The sequence below is a fragment of the Carassius auratus genome, unplaced genomic scaffold, assembly GCF_003368295.1.
Source record: "Carassius auratus strain Wakin unplaced genomic scaffold, ASM336829v1 scaf_tig00007400, whole genome shotgun sequence".
NCBI classification, from domain to species: Eukaryota; Metazoa; Chordata; class Actinopteri; order Cypriniformes; family Cyprinidae; genus Carassius; species Carassius auratus.
In genome coordinates, this window is record NW_020523843.1 from 99,972 (window position 1) to 123,588 (window position 23,617).

At 35.6% G+C, this 23,617-nt stretch overlaps 1 protein-coding gene across 3 annotated transcripts in view; it reads left to right on the plus strand.

The window, feature by feature from the left end:
• LOC113071479 (protein arginine N-methyltransferase 3) overlaps positions 1–23,617 on the plus strand; it is a 45,923-nt gene that overhangs the window by 17,570 nt on the left and 4,736 nt on the right. For all 3 annotated transcript variants that reach the window (XM_026244834.1, XM_026244833.1, XM_026244832.1), the window contains exons 11-15: positions 3,854–3,932; positions 9,329–9,516; positions 12,230–12,316; positions 20,424–20,474; positions 22,038–22,125. In XM_026244834.1, coding sequence (XP_026100619.1) covers positions 3,854–3,932; positions 9,329–9,516; positions 12,230–12,316; positions 20,424–20,474; positions 22,038–22,125 — 493 coding nt within the window. The remainder of the gene's footprint in view (positions 1–3,853; positions 3,933–9,328; positions 9,517–12,229; positions 12,317–20,423; positions 20,475–22,037; positions 22,126–23,617) is intronic.

Genomic DNA, 23,617 nt, shown 5'->3' on the forward strand with positions numbered 1-23,617 from the left:
ACTTTCAACTTAAGGTTGATATGAACTGTTTTGATATTTATACCTTTGGGAAACAATGAGCTGCTGTGTGTGGTGATGGTCAAGTTGAATTAATGGCAGATCCCATCTTGGGCCTTATTATCTCTTGATAGCAGTCTTACTTGTCGCAGAAGAGGACAGCTGCAATCATTCACTCCGTCCAAAGCCTACAGCTGCCTGCGTCACACACACACACACACACACACACACACACAAACCAACATACTTACTCATAGTCTGACTTACCCAGATGTGCTTGCTGTTTGAACAATATGTATTCAGTACAGAGAAATTAATGTTTTTATGAGAAAAATTGCAAAGAAAACCTGCTCTTTGAGAAATAGGATTCTTCATTTCCTGATGTTCCCAGATTTTGACTCCATCATAGTTTCCCTTTTCTTCTGTGTTACATCATGAAACATTTAAATTGTGTATCTGACAGTGTTTTCCTGGATTTGTCACCGATCAACAAAGAAGCTCTCAAGCATCCATTGTCCTTCTAAAATTAATTGTGGAAACGTGGGGCTTGCGTCATTTGAATATGCATGTACAATATGGAACATTTACTACTCGTCTGTATTCATATGCAAATCAGGCTCTGACACACTCGATCCACACTGAGCAAACAGTTTTGCCCCTAGAGTTTTGCTTTATTCCACAAACTATGCTTTATACATGCTTTATACAGCGTTTAGTGTATGTTATGGTCATTTATCTTAATGTCTTTTAATTGTTGCCTGCAAACAACACATCATTAGATGGAGAAGTAGAAACTTTTTAATGAAGCACAGACTGTTAGGTTTATTCATCTTGTGCTGTCTGTACTCTTCAAGCTGCACCGAGCTGATATGATTTTTCAATAAGCATCAACAAGATTGCACATTTTGCTAATTTGGTATGCTCCGATATTGGAATTCAGGCTGATTATTATTATCATGTTATACATGATAACTGATAAATGAGCAATATTATGGTGATAAACTGATGATTTTCAGCTGAATGCGCACTGCTATGCTGTCATTAATCCGACATGATTTTTAAGGGACAGTGTTATTTATGAGAAAATGGCCTTCTCGGGTTAATCCTAAACAATTTTTTATTTCTAATAAAATACTGTTCTTTTGAGCTTTCTATTGATGAAAGAATCCTGAATTGATGAAAGTAAGAAAGTTTCCTCAAAAATATTAAGGCAGCACAACAACAACATTGTTTCTAACATTGATGATAAGGTTGATATATTTTTTAAATCAAATTTATATATATATATTTTTTGAGTGATATGGTCTCATCATTTCCTGTAATGTCTCCCCGAGTCTGTCCCAGTGGAGAAAAGGTTAAACATAGCAGGGAAATTATTAAGACGTTAGTATTTATTTACTGTATATTGCATTAGTATGCAGACATTAAATTCATTATACCATGTAGTTTGAACCATTTATGTGTTTAGTGTTTCTGGCCTTGGATTTTTTTTTTGAGGGGGGGCGATTGAGTGAGAACTAGATTACACAGTCCCTAGGAGTTGGATTGATATTGTTGAACTGTAATTGAGAGGATTGTTGGCTGAAAGCTCATGACGTTAGCGGAGGTTAAAAACTGCTGACTATTCTACGATGTTCACAAAAAAAAAAAAGACAATCAAATGTTCTAAAACAGAACCTAGACTTCATTAACATGTTTAAATTATGTTTTTGATGTTGTAAGAGAAGCAATTTTTTGCAGTCATCCTCACATTTAATCTATTGCAATGTGAACTGTAATTATATTACATTTAATGAATTCTCCACTCCAAATCTAAATGGAAAAGAAGTAGTGTTCATTTATGTGTGTGTGTGTGTGTGTGTGTGTGTGTGTGTGTGTTTATGGGGTAATTCGTTTAATGTGCATGAATGCTGCTGTCCAATTTTCATTAGCATTTAATTAGTTGCATTCATGTAATTCTGCCCTAGCTCCACATGGCTTAATGAATCGATCTGCATTTTGGCCAGATTCGTTCATTAATGTTGCAGTGACTCTCTTTACCACCAGTGTGTGTTATTGGATCTTCTCTCTTTGGGATTTTACCTAGTTATGCACAGGTAATGTGCCTGTGAATACTTACATTTTGCTTGGACTAGAAGTTGTGGGATGTCAGCTTACAGAAGTATTCTAAAAAATAAAAAAATAAAACTTTCAGAAAGAAGTGTTTAGACTATATTTCAGGAAACAATGGATCCACACACCATGAAAGAGGCGAGCGATTGCTCTGATTAATTCTTTAGCTAATAATAAATGATCAAATGCTTGGTGGGAGAAATTATTTTTATATATAAGATTACCACATTACACACCAGTGTTGGGGTGCTACTAAAGGCAGAGATTCTTTTCACTACTTTTTAAAAAAATATTTTAATAGAAACTTCTTTTTAAAAACAATGTAGCTTTTCAAGTTTTATTTAATGAGTAGTTGTGTAGCACGTTAAAATGCTACAGTAATGTTTTTAATGTCACATTGCATTCCCAGCAACATTTTTTTTTTTATACGGTCACTGAAATTAAGATAATTATATATATATATATATATATAAAAAAAACCTATTTTTGTGCCAAGAACGTTTGGCTCTTATTATAGATTATACATATATGGTTACATTATTCTAGTACAGTAGCTTGATAGACAGACTGATGGATGATAGACAGATAGATAGACAGACAGACAGATGATAGATAGATAGATAGTTTAAAAGGTATTTTTAGTCTCTAAAGCTCATCAAGGCTGCATTTATTTGATTAAAATAGAATATTGTTATTTGATTATAATTATTTGATTTTCTAGTTTAAAATATGTAAAAAAAATAATGTTATTCCTGTGATGCAGATTTTTATACCTTTTTTTAAGAATCGTTTTATAAATGGATAGTTCAAAAGGCCTTACTGTCATTTTTGATCATTTAATTGATCCTTGCTGAATAAAGTAATAAATTCTTATTAAAAAAAATAATAATAATAATAAAATGAAAAACTTGCTGACCCCAATATTTTTAATGGTAGTGTGTATATATGCACACATCTCTCTCTCTCTCTCTCTCTCTCTCTCTCTGTCTCTCTCTCTTTACTGCAGTGGAGGCAGCCGGCTGTGAAATTGGGTTCTAAATTACACCATGGACAAGCTTAGCCATCACTCTAATGCTAAGTCTGTTTAAAAACGACCCAGAGAGATCCAGTGCGAGTCACCGCTTGGCTTTTGAGGATGCTGGTCCAGTTGACCTAAGCCTATGAGCACAGAAGTGCCTATGTGACTTTTTACAACTTAATGAGAGGAAAACGTCTGTAAATCAGCAAATGCCTTTATAATTACAATTAGTGCTTTGTTAAATATCTAAATATTATTATATGGTTGTATCTTACCTTATTATTTGTAAATCTCTTTTTTTTTCAGTATGCTAGAACTAAATGTCTAAAGTAAAGTGTTTCATGCACCTATCTTTTCACACTTGATATGCCACACCTGTGAAGTGGATGGATTATCTTGGCAAAGAAGTGCTCACTTACAGATCTGTGAACTATATTTGAGAGAAATACGCTTTTTGTGTGCATAGAAAAAGTCTTAGATCTTTGAGTTCAGCTCATGAAAAATGGAGGCCAAAACAAAAGTGTTGCGTTTAGAATTTTGTTCATACATACACACGACACAAATATTAGGTTTGTAGATTTGATTCAAGTCAAGCATTACATTATAAAATGCACTAAGATGTGCTTCAATGTCATAATATTATATGAACCTGAATGTGATATCTGGCATTCTGTATGTGTATCTTCACATATTAAAGAGTTTTACCCCAATTTTGTCATTTTCTAGGGCTACTTCCTGCTGTTTGAGTCGATGCTGGATTCTGTGCTGTACGCTAGGGATAAGTACCTCGCAGACGATGGTTTGGGTGAGTCATGTGCATGTTTTAAGCTTTTTAAACTTCTTGTTATGAGATTAAGGGTATCTGAGAGCTCCTTGGCCAGACCTACCAATTGTTTTAGTTTTTTTTACTGATGGGGCACAGTGAGTCCATCCCTCCCATCCGTAGTTTACAGAATAATGCTCAGAATAATGCTCTGCATGTTTTCCAGGTGTTCTCTCTTATCTCACACCCTGCATGCTGCTTTGCCTTTTACTACATATTGATTTGCGTCAATAAAACATAAATTAAACCAACTGCTGAATAACTAAACCGTCCTTGAGCACTCACCTTCTAGATACCAGAAAACGAACATATTTTTCTTTCATTGTTCGGGAAACTAATATGGAGCCAGAAGAGTCTCAATAAAGATAAATGCACACACTACAGTCACATATGCACACACAGGATTCATAGATGCACACACATGATTCATAAATACACACACAAGATGCACAAATGCGCACAAAATTCACAAATGCACACACAAAATTTAAAAAGCACAGAAGATTCACAAATGCATACAAAATTCAGAAATGCACACAAAAATCAGAAATACACACACAATTCAGAAATGCAAACAACATTTACAAATGCACTCAAGATTCACAAATGCACAGGACAAGATTCACAAATGCACAGGACAAGATTCAGAAATGTATTTCTGATGCACACACACATATATCTTGATTTACAAACTGCTTGCGGTCTGTGAACTTCACTGCATTTGTGTGTGAATTTTGAGACTCCCCTGACTTGGCTTGACACACAAATGCTTTTTTTTAAACAGGGAATGATCAGCAACCAATCAGATATCTCCCTTCTTTTAGCCAATCACAAGAATGCACCCCACGTGGGGGGATTGTTTACTTATAAGCCAATCACATGAACGTGTTCACACAGCAATTGTATTAAATTGTATGAAAATACAGATGTTTAGATTACAATTCAGGTTTATTTTTTATTATTTTTTACTAAATATAAATTTAAAAATGTCTCAATACATATAGCCCAGTGACTGCAGAAAAAAAGTTAACCATGGATTCATAAATTTGCAATAGGCAATTATTTCATTTTATTGAAATATTTTAATGAAAGTAAAAAAAAAAAATGTTTAAACCTTTTTGAATATTTAAATATATCTAAATATTCTTTTGGATGCAATATATAAGTCACTTTAATTATAATATTCAGTCCCTACATGAAGAGAGAGTCAGTGGTCCGCTGCGAGAGGAAAGTGGCTCTCTGGCTGCGAAAAGTGGGTCTGCGGCTGTCGTTCGCTTAGGAAAGTGAGTTGATCGCTGCGTGAGGAAAGTGAATCGTTCGCTCAACTTCGCTGCTTGAGGAAAGTGAATCGTTCGCTGAGGAAAGTGAGTCGCTCGCTGGGTGAGGAAAGTGAGTCGTTCGCTGCGTGACTCGTGAGGAAAGTGAATCGTTCGCTGAGGAAAGTGAGTCGTTCGCTGCGTGACTCGTGAGGAAAGTGAGTCGCTCGCTGGGTGAGGAAAGTGAGTCGTTCGCTGCGTGACTCGTGAGGAAAGTGAGTCGCTCGCTGGGTGAGGAAAGTGAGTCGTTCGCTGCGTGACTCGTGCGGAAAGTGAGTCGTTCGCTGCGCAAAGTGAGTCGCCGGCTGTGTGAGGTAAGTGAGTCGTTCGCTGAGGAAAGTGAGTCGTTCGCTGATTGGCTTATAAGTAAACAATCCCCCACGTGGGGTGCATTCTTGTGATTGGCTAAAACAAGGGAGATATCTGATTGGTTGCAGATCATTCCCTGTTTAAAAAAAGGCATTTGTGTGTCGAGCCAAGTCAAGGGAGTCTCAAAATTCACACACAAATGCAGTGAAGTTCACAGACCGCAAGCAGTTTGTAAATCAAGATATATGTGTGTGTGCAACAGAAATACATTTCTGAATCTTGTCCTGTGCATTTGTGAATCTTGAGTGCATTTGTAAATGTTGTTTGCATTTCTAAATTGTGTGTGTATTTCTGAATTTTGTGTGCATTTCTGAATTTTGTATGCATTTGTGAATCTTCTGTGCTTTTTAAATTTTGTGTGTGCATTTGTGAATTTTGTGTGCATTTGTGTATCCTGTGTGTGTATTTATGAATTATGTGTGTGCATGTATGAATCCTATGTGTGCATATGTGACTGTAGTGTGTGCATTTATCTTTATTGAGACTCTTCTGGCTCCATAAACTAAAGTTCGCCGAAGGTCGTGGACACTGTGGAAGTGGATGTTAAACATTCTGCAAGTGTATTGTGGCTCTGTGTCATTTTCTTGTCCACTGTGGAGGTTTAAGTGAACAGATACTGAGGAGATACATGGTACGCAGCACTGTGCACATGCTGACTGGATCAATTATAACTTCAATATAATCCTGACACAGGAGATGTTACACTCTCCTGATCTTTATGACATTATAGGATTGAGGATACGTAGGGTTGGGAATTTAACTGTTCTGGTTATGATAATGATTCCACGTGATGACTCCAGTCTCTGTTTTATTCTATTAACGGTTCTTTTTGTACTTTTCAAGGAACTCTAAATAATTAATAACTAGTGTGTATTTAAATATGTAGATATGTTTTTATTTGATCAATTTATTTGATTAATGTTACAATGTAAAATAGCTGTTTTCTGTTTTAATGTATTTTAAAATATAATATAGTCCAGCGTCAAATAATCCTTCAGAAATCATTTTAATATGCTGATTTGCTGCTCAAGAAACATTTCATTTTATTGTTATGCAGCACAAATCTTTTCAGCATTTACATTTTTGTGGAAACCATGATACAATTTATTATTTTTTTTTTATCTGTAATATAAATCTTTAGTCATAGTATACATGTCTTTACTGTCACTTTTGATCAATTTAATGCATCCTTGCTGAATAAAAGTATACATTTCTTTACAGAAAAGGAAACATTTTGAGGATTAAAAGCCATTTTGACATTTATTCAAAAGTGACCTGTAGTAGTCACTCATTTGTGTATCAGACCACATTAATCTCACTGCTTTGTATCATTGGGTTGATTTACATATCAACAAAAGTTTATTTCTATATAATTATATATTTTATGTAACTATTTTTAACTAATAACAAGTATTTCCAAAGTATTTTAAAACTATTGTCACTTATTAAAAAAAAAAAAAAAAAAGGTCAGCTGCCACCACAAGAAATTGCATGTGAGAGCTTTCCATTCCTGAGTTAGCATATTTAAGAAGAAAAAAATAATCCATTTGCTTTATTTACGTCACAGCAATGAACTATTTATACTTCATAGATGCATTTGGTATTAGGGGGAGGGATATCATCATTCTAGTGGGTGTTTTATATATGTATGTATATCTATATGTATATGTATATGTATATGTATATATATATATATATATGTATATGTATATATATATATGTATATGTATATATGTATATATGTATATATATATATATATATATATAAGCCAAAAACGGGAGAGGCACAGGCTGAATGGTCCAGTGAGGCAGTGCGTTTATATTTTTCAGCTCAGTCGGAAAGCCTGAAGCCATGTATAACTGGTGTGAAGCAGATTGATATAATCATGTGGCAGGTCTGCACTGTGTCAGATCAACATTACTTACCCCTGCCACTATAACCTCATTTCTCCCTCTCTCTTCTTTCATCTCTCCTTTATACCTCATATTATTAACCTTTCTCTTCATCCGAAACGTGGACTGCGCTTTCGCTCTCTCATCACTAGATGCTTTTTTTTTTCCACCCCCTGTTCCCACTGCCCTCTTCACGGCTGCCCTCAAGAGGAGCTGGAGGGGGGTGCTTGACAAACGGGCCATGAGCACCGAGTCGAGAAGGACGCAGATGTCAAAGCTATGAATCTTGGGACACTGCCTCCCCCTCGTCCCTCTTCTCTCTCTCTCTCTCTCTCTCCCTAGTCTCCGCTCCCCACTCAGGTGTGGGACGGTCCCGTGCAGCACCCAATCAACGCTCACCTGCGTCTCCCAAGACAATCACTCAAAGCTCTACTAATCAGAGAAAATGAGGTGACAAATCCACTCCAGGTGTGTACGTGTGTGGTTTTTCACCCTATGTGACACTCACGGGGTCATAGCGAAGGTTTTAAGGAACAGGCTGGAGGCTATAACTCACCAGTCAAGATCCTGTCACATAGGAGACGAGATTTTGATGGCACACACTTTATTATGGTCTGTGAGCGTGAATGTGCACCCTTAACCCTTGATTAAAGGTCAGACGAAGTTGGTGAGATATAGTCCAACATGGATTTCTCTCTCTTGGAGCTCGTCTAGAACAGAGTTAATGGTACTGATGGTCTGATCTGAACAGCAGCTCAGCAGCTTCGAGTTTGTGTCTCAAACGAAACAGACATTAAGAACTGATGAATGCAGAGTTTTTACGATTATGACCATCAGCTGAATTTAGAGTTTTTTGCCAGAAGCATGTGGCTGGTAACCATTAACATCATCACACAGGGACATTTGCGAGTACTGGAAACGACTGAAACATTGCTGAAAGAGACAGTCGAGGCTGTGGTTTACCATTTGATGATAGATGTGCTCATTATAGCACATTTGTGTAAAGGATGAGGTCTAATATGCCCACACAGTGACCAGCGTCTCTTATGCTGTAGCTATCAATTACATTAAACCACACTTTTTGTAAAGACTAGTCTTATTTTTTATCCTTGTTGTTCTGCTTTGGCTTTACTTGAAATGGTCTTTGGTTTGGTTGGCTTTTTATCTGTGTGTTTAGAACACATTTACAGTTAAATTGTACTTAAAGTGGTTTGATCAGTGCATTAATCTTCCTTTTGCCTTGTCATAATTGTGGTGCATTCAAACTGCTGTTTCCAAATAGTTTTGGATGCCTCCTTTTGCCATCTTGATTCATTCCAGTGAGTTTGTTTAAGCATTCAGAGCTGGTATATTTAATGACAACAAGTTAATATGCAGTCAAAGTTTACAAATGTAGGACATTTAATTGGAGTCATTTCGAGTTTAATGGACTCGAACCAGCATCCCTGGGAACAGAATGGCCCAGATATGTCTAGATCATATGAGCCAACCACTGCACCAGAGATCTGAAAAGCTGCACATAAATCTTATAATGGATGTGACATGGCTTAGTGTTGAAGTTGTGGACCGGTAAGCCAAAGGTTGTGGGTTCAAAGCCCAGAAGGTGCGACTCAGGAGCTCAATTCAGCATGGCTGTGGTAAAATATGTACTGCGAGTCACTTTGGATGTGAAAGTGTCTGTTAAATGAAACATTTTCTTGTCATGTGATGTATTGACTGGTGAGGGCTTCGTTTGACTGTACATATATCAGATGTTAGCCCTGTCTTTTGCTTACTTTCATGTATCATCTTTCTTCTCAGTCTATCCAGACCGCTGCAACATCAGCCTGGCGGCAGTGGGGGACACTCAGAAACACAGTGACCGCATTGCATTCTGGGACGATGTGTATGGCTTCGAGATGAGGTGTATGAAGAAGGCTGTGATACCAGAGGCGGTCGTGGAGGTGTTGAAGCCTGAGACGGTCATTTCAGAGCCTGCAGTGATTAAGGTAAGGGGGGAAACTGTATTGGGGTCTTTCTAGAAAAGTCTGAAAGGAATTATCAGCGAAATGATTGGTTAAGTCTGAATGTCCCCTTGGGGATCCATGAAGTGTGGCATCTATCAAGATTGTGTCTTCAGGTGTCTTCAGGTAAAACATACTGTCTTTTGTGTTTCTGAGGTTCCTCAAGTTGAATTCGATAAAACTGTGGTAAATCAATATGTAAATTTGTATCTTCATTTTAAATAATATCACAGTATAGTAGTCTAGATGGATTGGGCTCCATACACTCTCCTTTAAAAAAAAAGAAATGAATGCTTTAATATCACAATTTAAATCATTGTGAATTAAAGACATATTTATTTAGATTTTAAATAAATATTATTCTTTTGAACTTTCTATTCATTGAAGAATCTGGAATAAAAAAATTTCACAGTTTCCATAAAAATATTAAGCCAGATCATTTTTTTCAACATTGATAATAATTAAATGTTTCCTGAGTACCAAATGCATGCTAAAATGATTTCTGAAGGGACATGTGACAATGAAGAATGAAGTAAATTCAGCTTTGCCATCAAAGGAATAAATTACATTTTAAAATATATTCAAATAGTAAACAGCTTTTTTTAATCGTTATTATATTCCCCAATGTAACTGTTTTTAGTTATTTCTTTATCAAATAAATGCAGCCTTGGTGAGCAACCAGACATTTTTCAAAAGTGTTTTTTAAAAAAGTGGTGATTTGTGATTTATACTCTGGTGCTTTCATTTTTGGGTGAAATATCCTTACACACTTAACTCATCTTTTACTAATCCCCTCATTTTAACTATATAATGGCTTCTGTCTTATTGGATTTGGTACAAATCATTAGATCACCTGAATCCCTAATTAATTGAGTCTGGGCTGGACAGAAAGCCAATTTCCTGTGTTGTTTCCTTGTTTTGAGACTGCGGGAGGAAGGGAAAGAACGAAAGGTAGGATCAAGGCAGAAGATGAAGAGAAGGGAGTGACAGATCATGAGAGAGTGAGAGAGACGTGAGAGAACAAGTAAAGCTTCATGGAGACTGTCTGTGACAGAATGGCTAATTTATTCTAATCCTTGTTTAACGTCCTCTTTAGTAAACTTCATTACTTACCACTGCCATGGCCTTGGGTCCACTTACAAACTTTTTTTAATGCTTTTAAAGGAGTTTTTACTTAAACCTGCTAGTGTCATCTTTCAAAAGTTTTGTTAAAAAATATTTAAGTGAAAGATGCCACAAATGATTCAGAATACTGTGAAATGCACACTTATAAAGAGAGCTTCTGTATACTAGCATTGGGAAGTGTGATAAAATAGTAGATCCATATTGACTACATTGAACACAGTGTAATTTTTTTTATTATTATTTCCAGTATACCTTTTCTTATCAGAAAAACTGACACATTTTTGACCAATATCCATATGTTCAAACATGGGAAGTAAATTTAATTGTATTCCCTGACTTTGATCATAAAATGGGTCAAACTTAAGCCATAATGAAAATTCAATGCCCAAATCAATCTTTTCCTGTCTGTGCAGAAACATTGCACATCTTTCTTCAATTATCTCACTGATCCACCCCAATAACAGCATTTAATGGTGGTCAGAGTTCTATTAAAATAACACACTCTAGCATGGAATTCTATTAGAACCTTTAATGACATCTCTTCCACTTAAACATTCACATTCACTGCTTTATTATATTTAATTTTTTTTTTTTTAATCACATTATCATGCAGATATATGTTATTATTTTAAATGACATTATTTAATAATACTTTTTTCATATTAATTAAACAAAAGTTAATGTCTGAACATGTCTTGAATGTCTTGAACAGATCTTGACATACATGTTTAACTCTCTTTTGCAACACACTGTCTTTTCCTTGTTTGTTGTGCTCACATTCATTCGCTTTAAGGAGTAGCTCTCCCAAAAATGAAAATTTGTACGTCCTCAGGCCAGCCAAGATGTAAATGAGCTTGTTTCTTCATTAGAACAGATTTGGAGAAATTTTGCATTACATCACTTGCTCAACAGTGGGTCCTCTGCAGTGAATGGGTGCCGTCAGAATGAGAGTCAAAACAGCTGATAAATCCACACGACTCCAGTCCATGTTTGACAAATCCATCAAGATGTTTCATGCTTTGAAAAAGTCATATTGTATAAATCAAGAGAGAAATATGCCCAGATCAAGCACTGTTTACAAGCAAAAACAGTCCAAACCAGTTCTAAACAAGCACTGTATGTTGTTGGATTTTAATGTAAGAGGACAAAGGGGATTGACATTTTTACTGGAGGAATTATTATTATTCATTTTAGATTGATTGAATTTTTACAAACATGCAGCTTTTCACTGCACAGTGTTAATTGATGGACTAGAGTCGTGATCTGTTTGGACTCTCATTCTGACGGCACCTATTCACTGCAAAGGATCCGTTGGTGAGCAAGTGCTGTACTGTAATGCTGCAAATCGTTCCGATGGAGAAACAAAATCTTAGGATGGCCTGAGGGTGGGTACATTTTCAGCAAATCTTCATTTTTGGGTAAATTGTTCCTTGAAGTTGAAACACTATAATACAAAAAGTTATTAACACCTTAAGACAAAGTTGACATTATGGTTTCTTTGTTATATAAAATGGAATGGCATGGCCGTAATATTTTTATGTGACAGATATATTTTTTGTGACCCCCTCTCTAGACTGTTGACTGTGGCACTGTGAGGGTGTCTGAGCTAGAGTTCACTGTAGACTTCAGCCTGAAGATAACGGCCTGCACCTTCTGTACAGTGAGTAGATCCAACTTCCAACACACACACAAACCCATTTACCAACAAACTCACAAACAAACCGTGATTATTGCCTGTCTTACACACACTTCAATCTTCAGCGCTAATCAAGGTTGTCAGGTGTGAAGATTAATTAGGAGGGGGAAGATGGATTGGCCCTTTGATTGTCTGGTATGGGTGAGGGAGCTCAGACACCAGTCTGGTTTGATGGACAGACAGGTGAAGGTAACGGCAGACAGTGAAAAGTTTCCTTTAATTACTTCATGGCATAAGTTCAACCAAAGATCTCCAAGTGTAAGATCAAATAGAGTTAAAGAGCATTGCAGGAATATTCTACTCAATCTTATGTCATTCTAGTCCTGTTAAAAAAATAAAGGTACATTTTGAAAAATAGTCATGCAGCTCTTGTCTCTTTGAATAGCTACCATTGTGGCCATGTTTGTCAAGCTCCAGAAAGGACATAAAGCTTTCATAAAAGTAGATTGTATGACTTCTGACAAATGACAAAAGTTTGCATTAAACTGTTCAAAAGTATGGAGCCCCACAAATGACATGCAAGAAAAAATAGTAGGCTAAAGCGTGTGCATGATTTATCTGACAATGAACATGAATTTATCCTGCCATTGCTTCCTGTTTCACAGAAATATAAATAGGGGGGAAAACAAAGCCCAAATGCCCTTAATCATCCATCACAATTAGAAAAACCAAAGAATATATTTCTGGTGTGTAGCAACAGATAATTGAGCTTCACAAATTAGGGAAGTGGCTTCAGGAAAAGAGCTAGAGCAGTGACAATTCCCATTTCCACCATCAGGGCAATAATTAAGAATTTCAAATTAACAGAAAATGTTATGAAACTGCCTGGAAGAGGACGTGTGTCTAGGTCAGTTTGAGTGGATAAAGACTCTCCAAGGACCACAGCTGCAGAATAGCAGAAAATAGTTGAGGCTCGGGGTCAGAAAACCTTAAAAAAAAAAAAAAATTGTCAAACATCACCTACATCACCAAATGTTGCTTGGAAGGTTTTCAAGAAAAGGTCTCCTACCTAATCCAAAAACAAACTCCAGCATATTATTTTTTCAGACACGACTGGAACTTCTAATGGGACTTGCTTCTATGATCAGATGAAACTAAACAAAAAGAGCGCTTTAGCAGCAAACACTCACAGGTTTGGTGAACACAGGGTTAAAAAGTACCCCATGTGTACAATGAAATATTCTCCTGTATTTTTAATGTTGTGGGCCTATATTTCTGCTGGAGGTCCTGGACATCTTGTTTAGACACATGGCATCTTTGATTTTATCAAATACCAACAGATAAAAAATCTGTGTGACTGACTCTGTTAGAAATCTTATAATGGGCCGTGTTTGGATAATCCAAACACAAACCTCAAAAACAACACAAAAATGGGTCATTGGGCACAAAACCAAGCTTCTGCTATAGCCATTCCAGTCCTCTGACCTGAACCCTACAGAAAATGAGAGGAGTGAACTGAAGAGGAGAAGTTGGTAATCTAAAGGGTCTGGAGTGATTCTGGATGAAGGAATGGTCTCTGATCTCTTGTCAGGTGTTCTCTAACCTGATCAGGCATTATAGGAGAACATTTTGAGCTGTTAAACCGGCAAATGGAGGTTTCAAAAAGAATTCAATAAAAGGGTGTCCTTAATTGTGGCCAATGTGTATTAGAGAAAAACATTTATTTCATAATGATATTTCCCCCCATTTTAAATTCTTATTATCCAATGAAAGGTTAGATTTTTGTGTATTTTTTTAAAATAAAAGATCAAAAGGATTAACAATGCAGATTGATTTTCACAGCCTTCTTTGATCATATTTACCAAGGGTGTCCATATTATAGGACATGCCTGTATATTCCTCTGAAGCTATAGTGTTGTGTCTATAGTTATCTCCATTCTTGAATACATTTGTTGATTCAACTTAATCGAGCTGGTGCAGTGCAGTCATTTATGAGACATGCAAGAACCAGTGCCTTTTGCCTTTTAAAAGGGTAATTTATTCTATTTCTGTGGTGCTTTTTGGCTTTAGTGGATTTAGTGCATTCTTGAGAGTTTCTTCTTTTTTGTGCTTCATTAAAAAGTAACATCATACAGGTTTAGAACAACATGAGTAAATTCATTTCTGCGTGAACAATTCCTTTCAAGACAATACGATCCTTTATTCTAGCTTTATTGTTTGCAAGGTCACCATTCTTGTCAGGTGTATTTTCTATCGAGAGAAGGCACGTGTGTGTATTTGTCAGTAAAAGAGTGAGACTTGGTGAGAGACGGAACAAAAAAACAACTGAAATTTCAAATGCAATTTTTCTGTCTCCCAGTTTTGTCCAAGCATTATTGTTCCTGCTTCTTTGTTATGACTTTTATAGATTAATCAATACTTTATTATTATCTCCCATCCCCTCTCTCATTTACTCTGGATTTAATGGAATTTGTAAACATCATCTAATTTTTCTGCTGCTCTCCAGTAATGGAAAACCATATCCCGATTTCCTCCCCTTTTAAAAACTTCTATTTTTAGATATTAGGCAGGTACAAGCAATTTGCAGATTTTTAATATCCTTGAAATTTAATGAGGAAAATTCCATTTATAGTCATAGATGGGATTCAGTACCCTACTTTGCACTGCTTTGTCATGTAATTATGGAAGCACCCCAAAAATGAAGGGAAAATGCTGTCGTCCCCATGATTGAGTGCATGGACTTATTCTCCTGCTGACAGTCCATTCATCACATCAGGCTGCCTAACCTTGCATTAAATGAACAGCGCTACCCTGCGCTCTCGTGCTCGGCCGGTGGAAGACAAATAACGCTCGCTCTTACAGTTGCACTGGTCCTCGGCTCCCGTTGTCCAGAGAGACTGAAGTCTCTCCTCTCTCTCTCTCTCTCTCTCTCTCTCTCTCTTGCTTTCTCTTTCACCTCCTAGAAAAAAAAGTGTCACTCCTAAATGTGTCAGATTCATTTAGATAAATTACTAACTGTTGGATATTTCACAATAACTGTTTTTACTGTAAACTCTTTTACCATTTACTGTAAATGCAGACTTAGTGAGCATAAGAGAATTCATTCAAAAACATAAAAAAAAATGTACCGACCCCAAACTTTTGAACTGGTGGTATATATTCCAAGTCCTTTGAAACCACATGATAGCGTTGTGTTGATAGTCACTGAAATTCATCTTCATTGTAGAACACAATTGTCAATTCTGCTTAATTGAGCTGGTGCAATGCAGTCATTTGACATAAGCCAAACCCAGTGCCTTTAGCCTTTAAAATGGTTATTTGGACTGTTTCTGTGGTGCTTTTTGGCTTTGTTAGATCTCGAACAGCCTTTGTTGTGGGAAGCAGAGCAGCATGAACATTCTTGAGAGTTTTTTCTATAATTCTTTGGAAAACATGTTTGCTAGAAAAGCACAGCTAACATTGAGGGCCTAGAGGTTGTGTATTAGTTATAAAATGTTCATGGCACGTCTAGTGCACTGCAGTTGAAGCACATCTGAAGATGGTTTTGCGTAATGTTTGCGTCAGTGGTGATTTGCCCTAAGGGCACTCTGTTACATCAAGCTGTGACAAGAACAATACTGATAATGATCATACAGTGTGTGGGGGAAAATAAAGAGGGATACTGCTTGTTTTCTACTTATTTGTAAAATGTCAGCGCAGACAAAGCGAGAAGTTAGTTATAAGGACTCGAAGTACTAGTAGTAATTAGCAAGTCCGAATTACTTTTAAAAATGTGTTTAACTTATAATTGGAAGTTATGATAGGATGTTTAGATGGTGCAAGAGTACTTTTCAGATTAATCCTCTTTTGATGTACTTTTGAACTTTCTATTCAAGAAGTATCACTTTTTACACAAAATCATAAGCAGCACAACTGATTTTAATATGGATAAAAGTTTCTCGAGCACAAAATCAGCATATTAGAATGATTTCTGAAGGATTATGTGACACTGAAGACTGAAGTAATGACTGCTGAAAGTTCAGCTTTGCCAAAACAGGAATAAATTACATTTTAAAAATATATTAGAGTAGAAATAATTTAAATAATTTATAAAATAATTTAGCAAATGCTTTCATTTTAAGTAACTATTAAGCTCTGAATCTAATCAAGATTATTTTTTACTTTCTTGTAATAAAAAAATGCCCTAAGGTAATCAAAAATTGGTTACTGTGTATGCATGGTAATTTATCAGCAGGGAAGTAAAGTTTTCACTGCAAGCTATTCTTACTGTATTTGTCTACTGGCATGATAAAACATCCAAGCCAACTTATTTTCACAGATCTGTATGTAGAGTGCTTAAAATTTTAAAATTTTAAGATTCTGATACGTTTTGGAAAACTTTTCTACAGTGGCTATAAAATCAAGTTAACCGTGTCATTGCCATACCAAGTGACACATGTTTTGCATTGTAATGTGCTCATGGGCAGTCGTGGCCTTATGGTTAGGGAGTTTGTGGGTTTAAGTCTCATTGTCTGAGGTGAGACCTTTGAGCAAGGCACTGAATCCCCAACTGCTCACTCAATTATTCTGTTAAATGAATGAATGTTTTTCTGTGTGAGGGAGACTAATAATTACTTTAATGTGAGGCTTTTTTTAATAATCCTAGTCCCAGCGGAGTCAAACTAGAGCTGTGATTTCAGTCGTGTACAAACCCAAGCTGTTCTTGGTGTCACATCATTGTTGATTTGACCAGGCTGGAGGAAGGAATTGCATGTGCCCAAATGCCCATATGGCTAATCCAGTCCTGGATTTTACAGTAGGTCTACATTTCACCTCTGTTTTAGTTCAAATGTTTTTATTATACATTTTTAGATCAGAAATTGTAAATGTGGGTCATATAGCACCATATAACCAGTGGTTCTTCCATTGTTCATTAACACCGTTGAATATAATGGCAGGCTTTTTGTACAAATTACCTGAAATAGCACAAAGTTATTTTTAGTTGTTTTTTTAAGAAGTGTCCTAGAAGAGGATCAAGAAAGGCTATATTTGTTCTGTTTTAACTAATGATAGGGTACCACTGTTCTTCAGCATTTCTGCATCACTCTGTACTCCAGTTCACTTTGAGTGTTCCTGCAGTAATGTCCTTCCCCTCTAATTAAACCCTGTGTATTTGCTTCCAGTGCGGCGGAACGTCAAACTCTGAGGGAAAAGCAGAATAACAGGAACGGGAGTTTCGTTGGCACTGGTGTGAGATGTGCACAGAATAAGGGGAGACGCCGGGTGGAGAAGGAGGGGGTTAGAGAGCTCGAGGTGGTCGAGTGTGACGCCTCGCACGCGTGAATAAACCCCATCAAAAGCACATTAGCTCTCCCTCCTCCGCAGCTCGCCGCATAATTGTATCTGGCTGCACCACGCTCTGCTCCGACATGATAGCGCTGGAAAGGGCTTGATGATGAATTGCTCCCCGTTGGTGTTAGCGATGATGATAATTATTAATTTTCCCCCGACCTGTTCTCCAGGTAGACTCGTGCGCCGCCTCCTGGGCCGGGTAACAGCTCGCGCGCATCACTTACCCCCGACATTTCCCGGGTGTGAAGGCTGAACACTTTGATGAGAATAAAAAGCCTCCGTTTTCAACATTTGTCCCCTTGCCCCCCATGCAACTCAGGCTTTTGTGTCTGTTCTTTCACTGCACCCTGGAAGGCTACGTCAACGGGGTGTTTTATTTCTGGCAGGGAGTTACTTGGCTCTGACCCCCGTGTTTTCAGTGCACGTCCTCTTTTGTCGGGTCCATGATTCTGTTGACATTTTTGGGCAGTTTGTACTAACAAAAATGATGAACCCATTTAAAGGAAAACGTTTGGAGATTTTTGTTTTAGATAACTGACTCTTAGATTTATGAGAAATATAAGGCAACAATTATACATCACTTGCTATTTTATAACAATTATGATTAATTATATAAAATTATGAGAAGATTATAGTTTATTTATAGTTTTTTAATAGAGCAGTAGTGAATTAAAATATATATTGGTTATATTAAAATATAACCATATAGTAATAATTGATTATAATCCTTAAATTAATCATTTGTATTAATTTTTTTAAAAGGACAAACAGCTACAAAAAGTAAATAACATACTGTATATATAAAATATAAAAAAATTAAAATTACTGTATTTATAAACTATGTATAAAATATACAATATATATATATATATATATATATATATATATATATATATATATATATATATATATATATATATATATATATATATGTATATAAAAAATAATAATGTTAACTTCCACTGTTTTGCATTTCTAATTTTTAATACTGTTTTGTAAAATTGCCTATTGTAAACCAAGCCCATATGAAGGAATCACGCCGAAGAGAAGTTGTTTGTGGACGTGGTGCTAAACCCTTGATTATGTTGCTGTGGCTTTGTCCTCTTAAAGCTATTTTAACAGAAGAAGAGGAGGATTAATAGTTAGGTGCTCTGCTTCTGTTTGTAGGGGAGGGAGAGAGAGACACGGGCATTAAGCCAGAGCTATATATCTCCCCACAAGGTCCCGGGGATACTTCAGGCAGAATGGCTCACATTATCACTGCAGTGTCCCCTGGGAGTTCACAGGGTGACTGCGCTCTGTTTTCTCTCTCTCTCTCTCTGTGTGTGTGTGTGTGTGTGTGTGTATCCATCTGTGAGAAGGTGTGCACAGCTCAGCCATTCATTCCGGGATATCCTCCTCAATTCACATCTTTCATGACTAAATAAATACTTAAAAAATATTAATTACTTATTTCAAGTGAATTGATGTGATTTGCTATTTGTTATTGCGAACAGTTGCATATGAGAAATATTGTACTTGGAAGCAATGTGAGTCATCAAAAGAGAATGTTTTCTTCAATGTTTGTCTACAATCCATCATATTTATGAGCTTTTGTCATCAGTTACAACAAAGTTCATTTCTGGTGTGCCAAATGACTCGCAAATCCACTCTTCCTAATGAATCCAATAAGCAATTAGACCTGATTTGGTAATTATTGCTCCACATAATGTCTGATAACGTTCATTACAAACTGTAATTACACTGACCTGACTTTTTTTATTTATTTCTGTCACATCTTCAGCGACGTTTCTTGATCTCAACTGTCATTTACAATACAAAGTGATCCGCTTGGATTTGAGAATTGTGTTAGATTTGTATAATACAATGCAGATTCTACATTTATTTACCAAAGCAGCCAGAGACAGAAAATCGATTTATAATTAAACCTAATGGAGCAACTTTAAAATAATGCATGGTTTCATAAGTTCTTTTAAGAGCTTTTTATTTTATATTATTTATTTAGTTTTATTTTATTTAATGCAAAGGGATGCTTTATAAACAATATTTAATTTGGAAGGTGTCAAGTAAATGGCTGATTTATTTTATTTTTATTTTTTTTATATATATTTAAAAAAATCTAAATGTATAAATTTAATTTAATTTTTTAATAATTTTTTCGACTTTTATTAAAACATTTTCAGAAGAGTGAAAGCTAATAATACTCCCAGTTTGGTTTAAAGAAAAGAGAAACTCCAGTAAACATCTTACTTAAAAGAAAAGCAAAGGGGGTGACTAAATTTTTTTCTATTGTTGTCTTGCTTACCTCTCTCTTCATGCCCCGTTTTCTCTTTATCGGTGTCTTCTCTCTCTCTCTTTCTCTTCTCATTGATTGCGCTCTTTGTGTGAGCGAGCAGACCCTCGTGTTGTCAGCTGCGTCAGGATTAAAAGCTATTAGTTCTGCATCATTGCCACTACAAGTATGCTCCTGAGATTGATAGAGTTGCTCTACTGTCATCGGGGGCAGGTTGGGACAAAAAAGGGGAGTTTTCATTTCCATAATATTGTGCATTTTATACTTTGTGTGTATTTACACAGAAAACAAACAAAGGATTATTATTATTCATCACTAGACTATTAATATATATATATTTTATCTTTATTTATATGGAGCATTTCCACAACACTGTGCTTTTTTTAAAATCACTTGTCAACTTGTCTCTCTTTACCCTGTTTTGCTAATTATTTCCTGCTGGCTAGAACACGTGTGAGCGTTTACCAGAATGTCATGTTCTAACCTCTCTCTCATATTTCATTCCAGGCCATCGTGGGCTATTTTGACATTTTCTTCGACAAGAGCTGCGGAAACAAGGTAAGCAATAGTGCTGTGCTGTTTAACAGCGAACAATTGCGGTCACGCCTTGCCGTCTTTTAGGCCCGAGGCAATCGCAATGCAATCGTCAGCCTCTCAAACCTAAATGCTGAAATAAGCATTTGCCTTCCTCCAGTGACCAACTGGAACAGGCAATGAAATAAGATAAAACCCTTCAGCCACTGAGAGAGCAATCGTGCGCTGGGTTCTGATAATGGGAATTTAAGCAGGAGAATGTGGAGGGGTCTTGTGTCTTTTGTCCCGTTTTGGATGTTTGAACACAGCATCAGAGTTTGTGTTAATGATGTGGTGGATAACCACATCAGTTATGTTTGCTTTGAACTTGATTTGGTTTAAAGGAGAAGTTGGTTTGTTTTCTGACCTGGGAAATTTATTTTTGCATTTTATTTTAGCTCATTTTCTGTCTCTGTCATCTTCATTCCAGTTTACCATTAGTGGTAATCACAGATTATTTTGTTATCGTCAAGCCTTAAAGATTATAGATAAGGTCACAGTATGTTTTCCCATTTCTCTCAAGTTTCCCTAAATTTCCCTCTGTTGTCACCTTGAAATTTTTTATTTTTTTTTTACATTTGCATTATTTTTTAAATTGAAATTTATACTGCCTTCTATAGGCCTGTATGTATGGAAGCTAATTTTTGTTATTCCGGAAATAAAAAATAAAAAAGGTAATTCTTTTTTTTTTTTTCACAATTGCGAGTTTTTGCATAATCGCGAACTATAAAATCATACCTGCAAATTTACATCACACATGCAGATGTTTCTTTCTCTGAATTCTAACTTTACATCTTGTAATTCTTTTTTTTTTTTTTTTTTTTAATAATCTAACAATTCCGACATTTTCTTGCAGTTGCGAGTTTATATTTCACTAAACGGACTTATTTCAGAACTCTGAGTTTGACTCACAATTTAGATTTTTTTCTAACACATCATTTCTGACACAGAATAAAAAGTTTAAAAGGTAATAGTTACTTTGTAACTCACAATTCTGACTTTTATATATACGTTAATATCCCACAATTTTGAGTTTATGTATCTTGCAATTGCGAGAGGAACAAATCTTGATTGTGAGGAAAAAGTCGCAATTAGCTTTTTTCTTTTTTATTCCATGGCAGAAACAAGGTTCCATATAGATGCAACATCACACAAAAGCAAGCGGTTTTAGTTAGTGGTGACTTTCAAAAGGGCAGACAAGTTTATCACCAGTAATCGATTTATTCTGCAACCAAAGGTGTCAGATAATTAGGGGCTTACTGGGATGAAGTGAGTATTAATTGGTCATGTGATCTCATCTTGGCGGTCACCCTCCTTATGTGTTTGATTTTTACGTGTAAATCTTTTGAAATGTAAAAAAAGAACTAAACAAATATTATTTGTAAGTATTTATTTGCATGAATCCTCTTTTAGTCATGAAGTTTTCCACTTACTTACAGAAGCAATCTCTATTCTTTCAGTCACTTAAATAAGTCAAGCAGGGCAACAGCATTTTCCTGTTTATCTGAACATAAACAGGTTTTTAATGCAGTTATGTTTTAATTTTAGGTCATGTTCTCCACTGCTCCAGACTGCACTAAGACTCACTGGAAACAGACGGTGTTCTTACTAGAAAACCCCATCCCTGTCAAAACCGGTTTGTACCCTGTTCATACATGCTTGCTACAGTACTTGTTTTAACTGTCTCCACACTAGTGTTTGCATGTACTTGTGTCTGTCTTAAAACTGTGATGTGTGAGTTCTGGCAAGTACATATGCAGCCATTAGCTTTCTTTAAAACACTAAAAAGAAGTGTGCCACAGGTAGGTGTGTCTTATCTTTCTTCACCCTGACAGTTGATTCTTAGACGTTGACACAGGTTATCCGTCAGTCATTGAGAGATAGACACATGATGGAGCGGTTCTAGAGCTCGTCCACATAAACCATGCAGTTTGTTCTTTCTGTTGATAAATATATATGATGATATATATTGTGTCTTGAGAATCATTCCCACACAACACATCAAGTCTGTAGACAGATTTATTTAGGGGCATTGTTTTTGTGTTCCCTATGTTTTATGTTGTTCTAACACAGAATATCAGGATGATCAGCACACAACAAAAATAGTCTTTTTGGGTTATATTTTACATTCATCACCAGTTGAGTTTGTGTGCAATCTGATTACATGGTATTTTCAAATAGAACCAATAATCAATGATTTCTTTTATATTATTCAACTTTGTCATTGCATGTTACAGTACGGTTTAGCTTCCAACCAGAAGTGCATTGGTAGCAGTTATTTACATATATACAGAATGCTGGTAATTTGAATGGGTAATAAAATATGAATAATCTTAATGACAGAAGCAGTGGATATGAAAAGGAGGGGGTGTATACAGTGAGTACAGTAGTTAGGAATAGTGCAATGGAGAAACATTTTGTGTACATCAGTTATGATATAAGGCTATGTAAATTATTAACAGTGAGCCCAAAGGATTATTTCTAAAAATGATTTATTGTGAGCCCAAAAGATTGTTTACGATTTAACACATTTTTAGATATGCTTACAAAGCATTTAAGAGCACAAACTGATTTTTCTGTTAGATAACGATTAGCTTAAATATAAAAAAAATTAAACTGTAAAAGTATTTTTTCTGTTTTTAATTAATTAAAAACTGTTTAAGTTTAATTATGTAAATAAGCTCAATAATACAAAAAATACATTGTGTGTGTTTGTGTGTATAATTAAACACTTTTCATGAATATTTATTTGTTTAATACATTGCCTATTATGTATATATGTAAAAACAATTGTATTATGATATATTTGTAAATATGATATATTATTTCATTATTTATATATATATATATATATATATATATATATATATATATATATATATATATATATATATATATATATATATATATATATATACATACATTCATTCAATATAATATATAATCTACAATTATATTAATTGTAAAAAATACTGTATAAAACAAATATAATAATTGTTGTAGTGCTTTTTTTGTCCATATGAAGAGGTTTGGTTCTTGTAAAGAGGACTCGAGTGTGAAAACACCATAAAACAGCGTCATTGATCTCAGCCAGACACTGATTCATTTATATGTCCATTTCTGTGTCA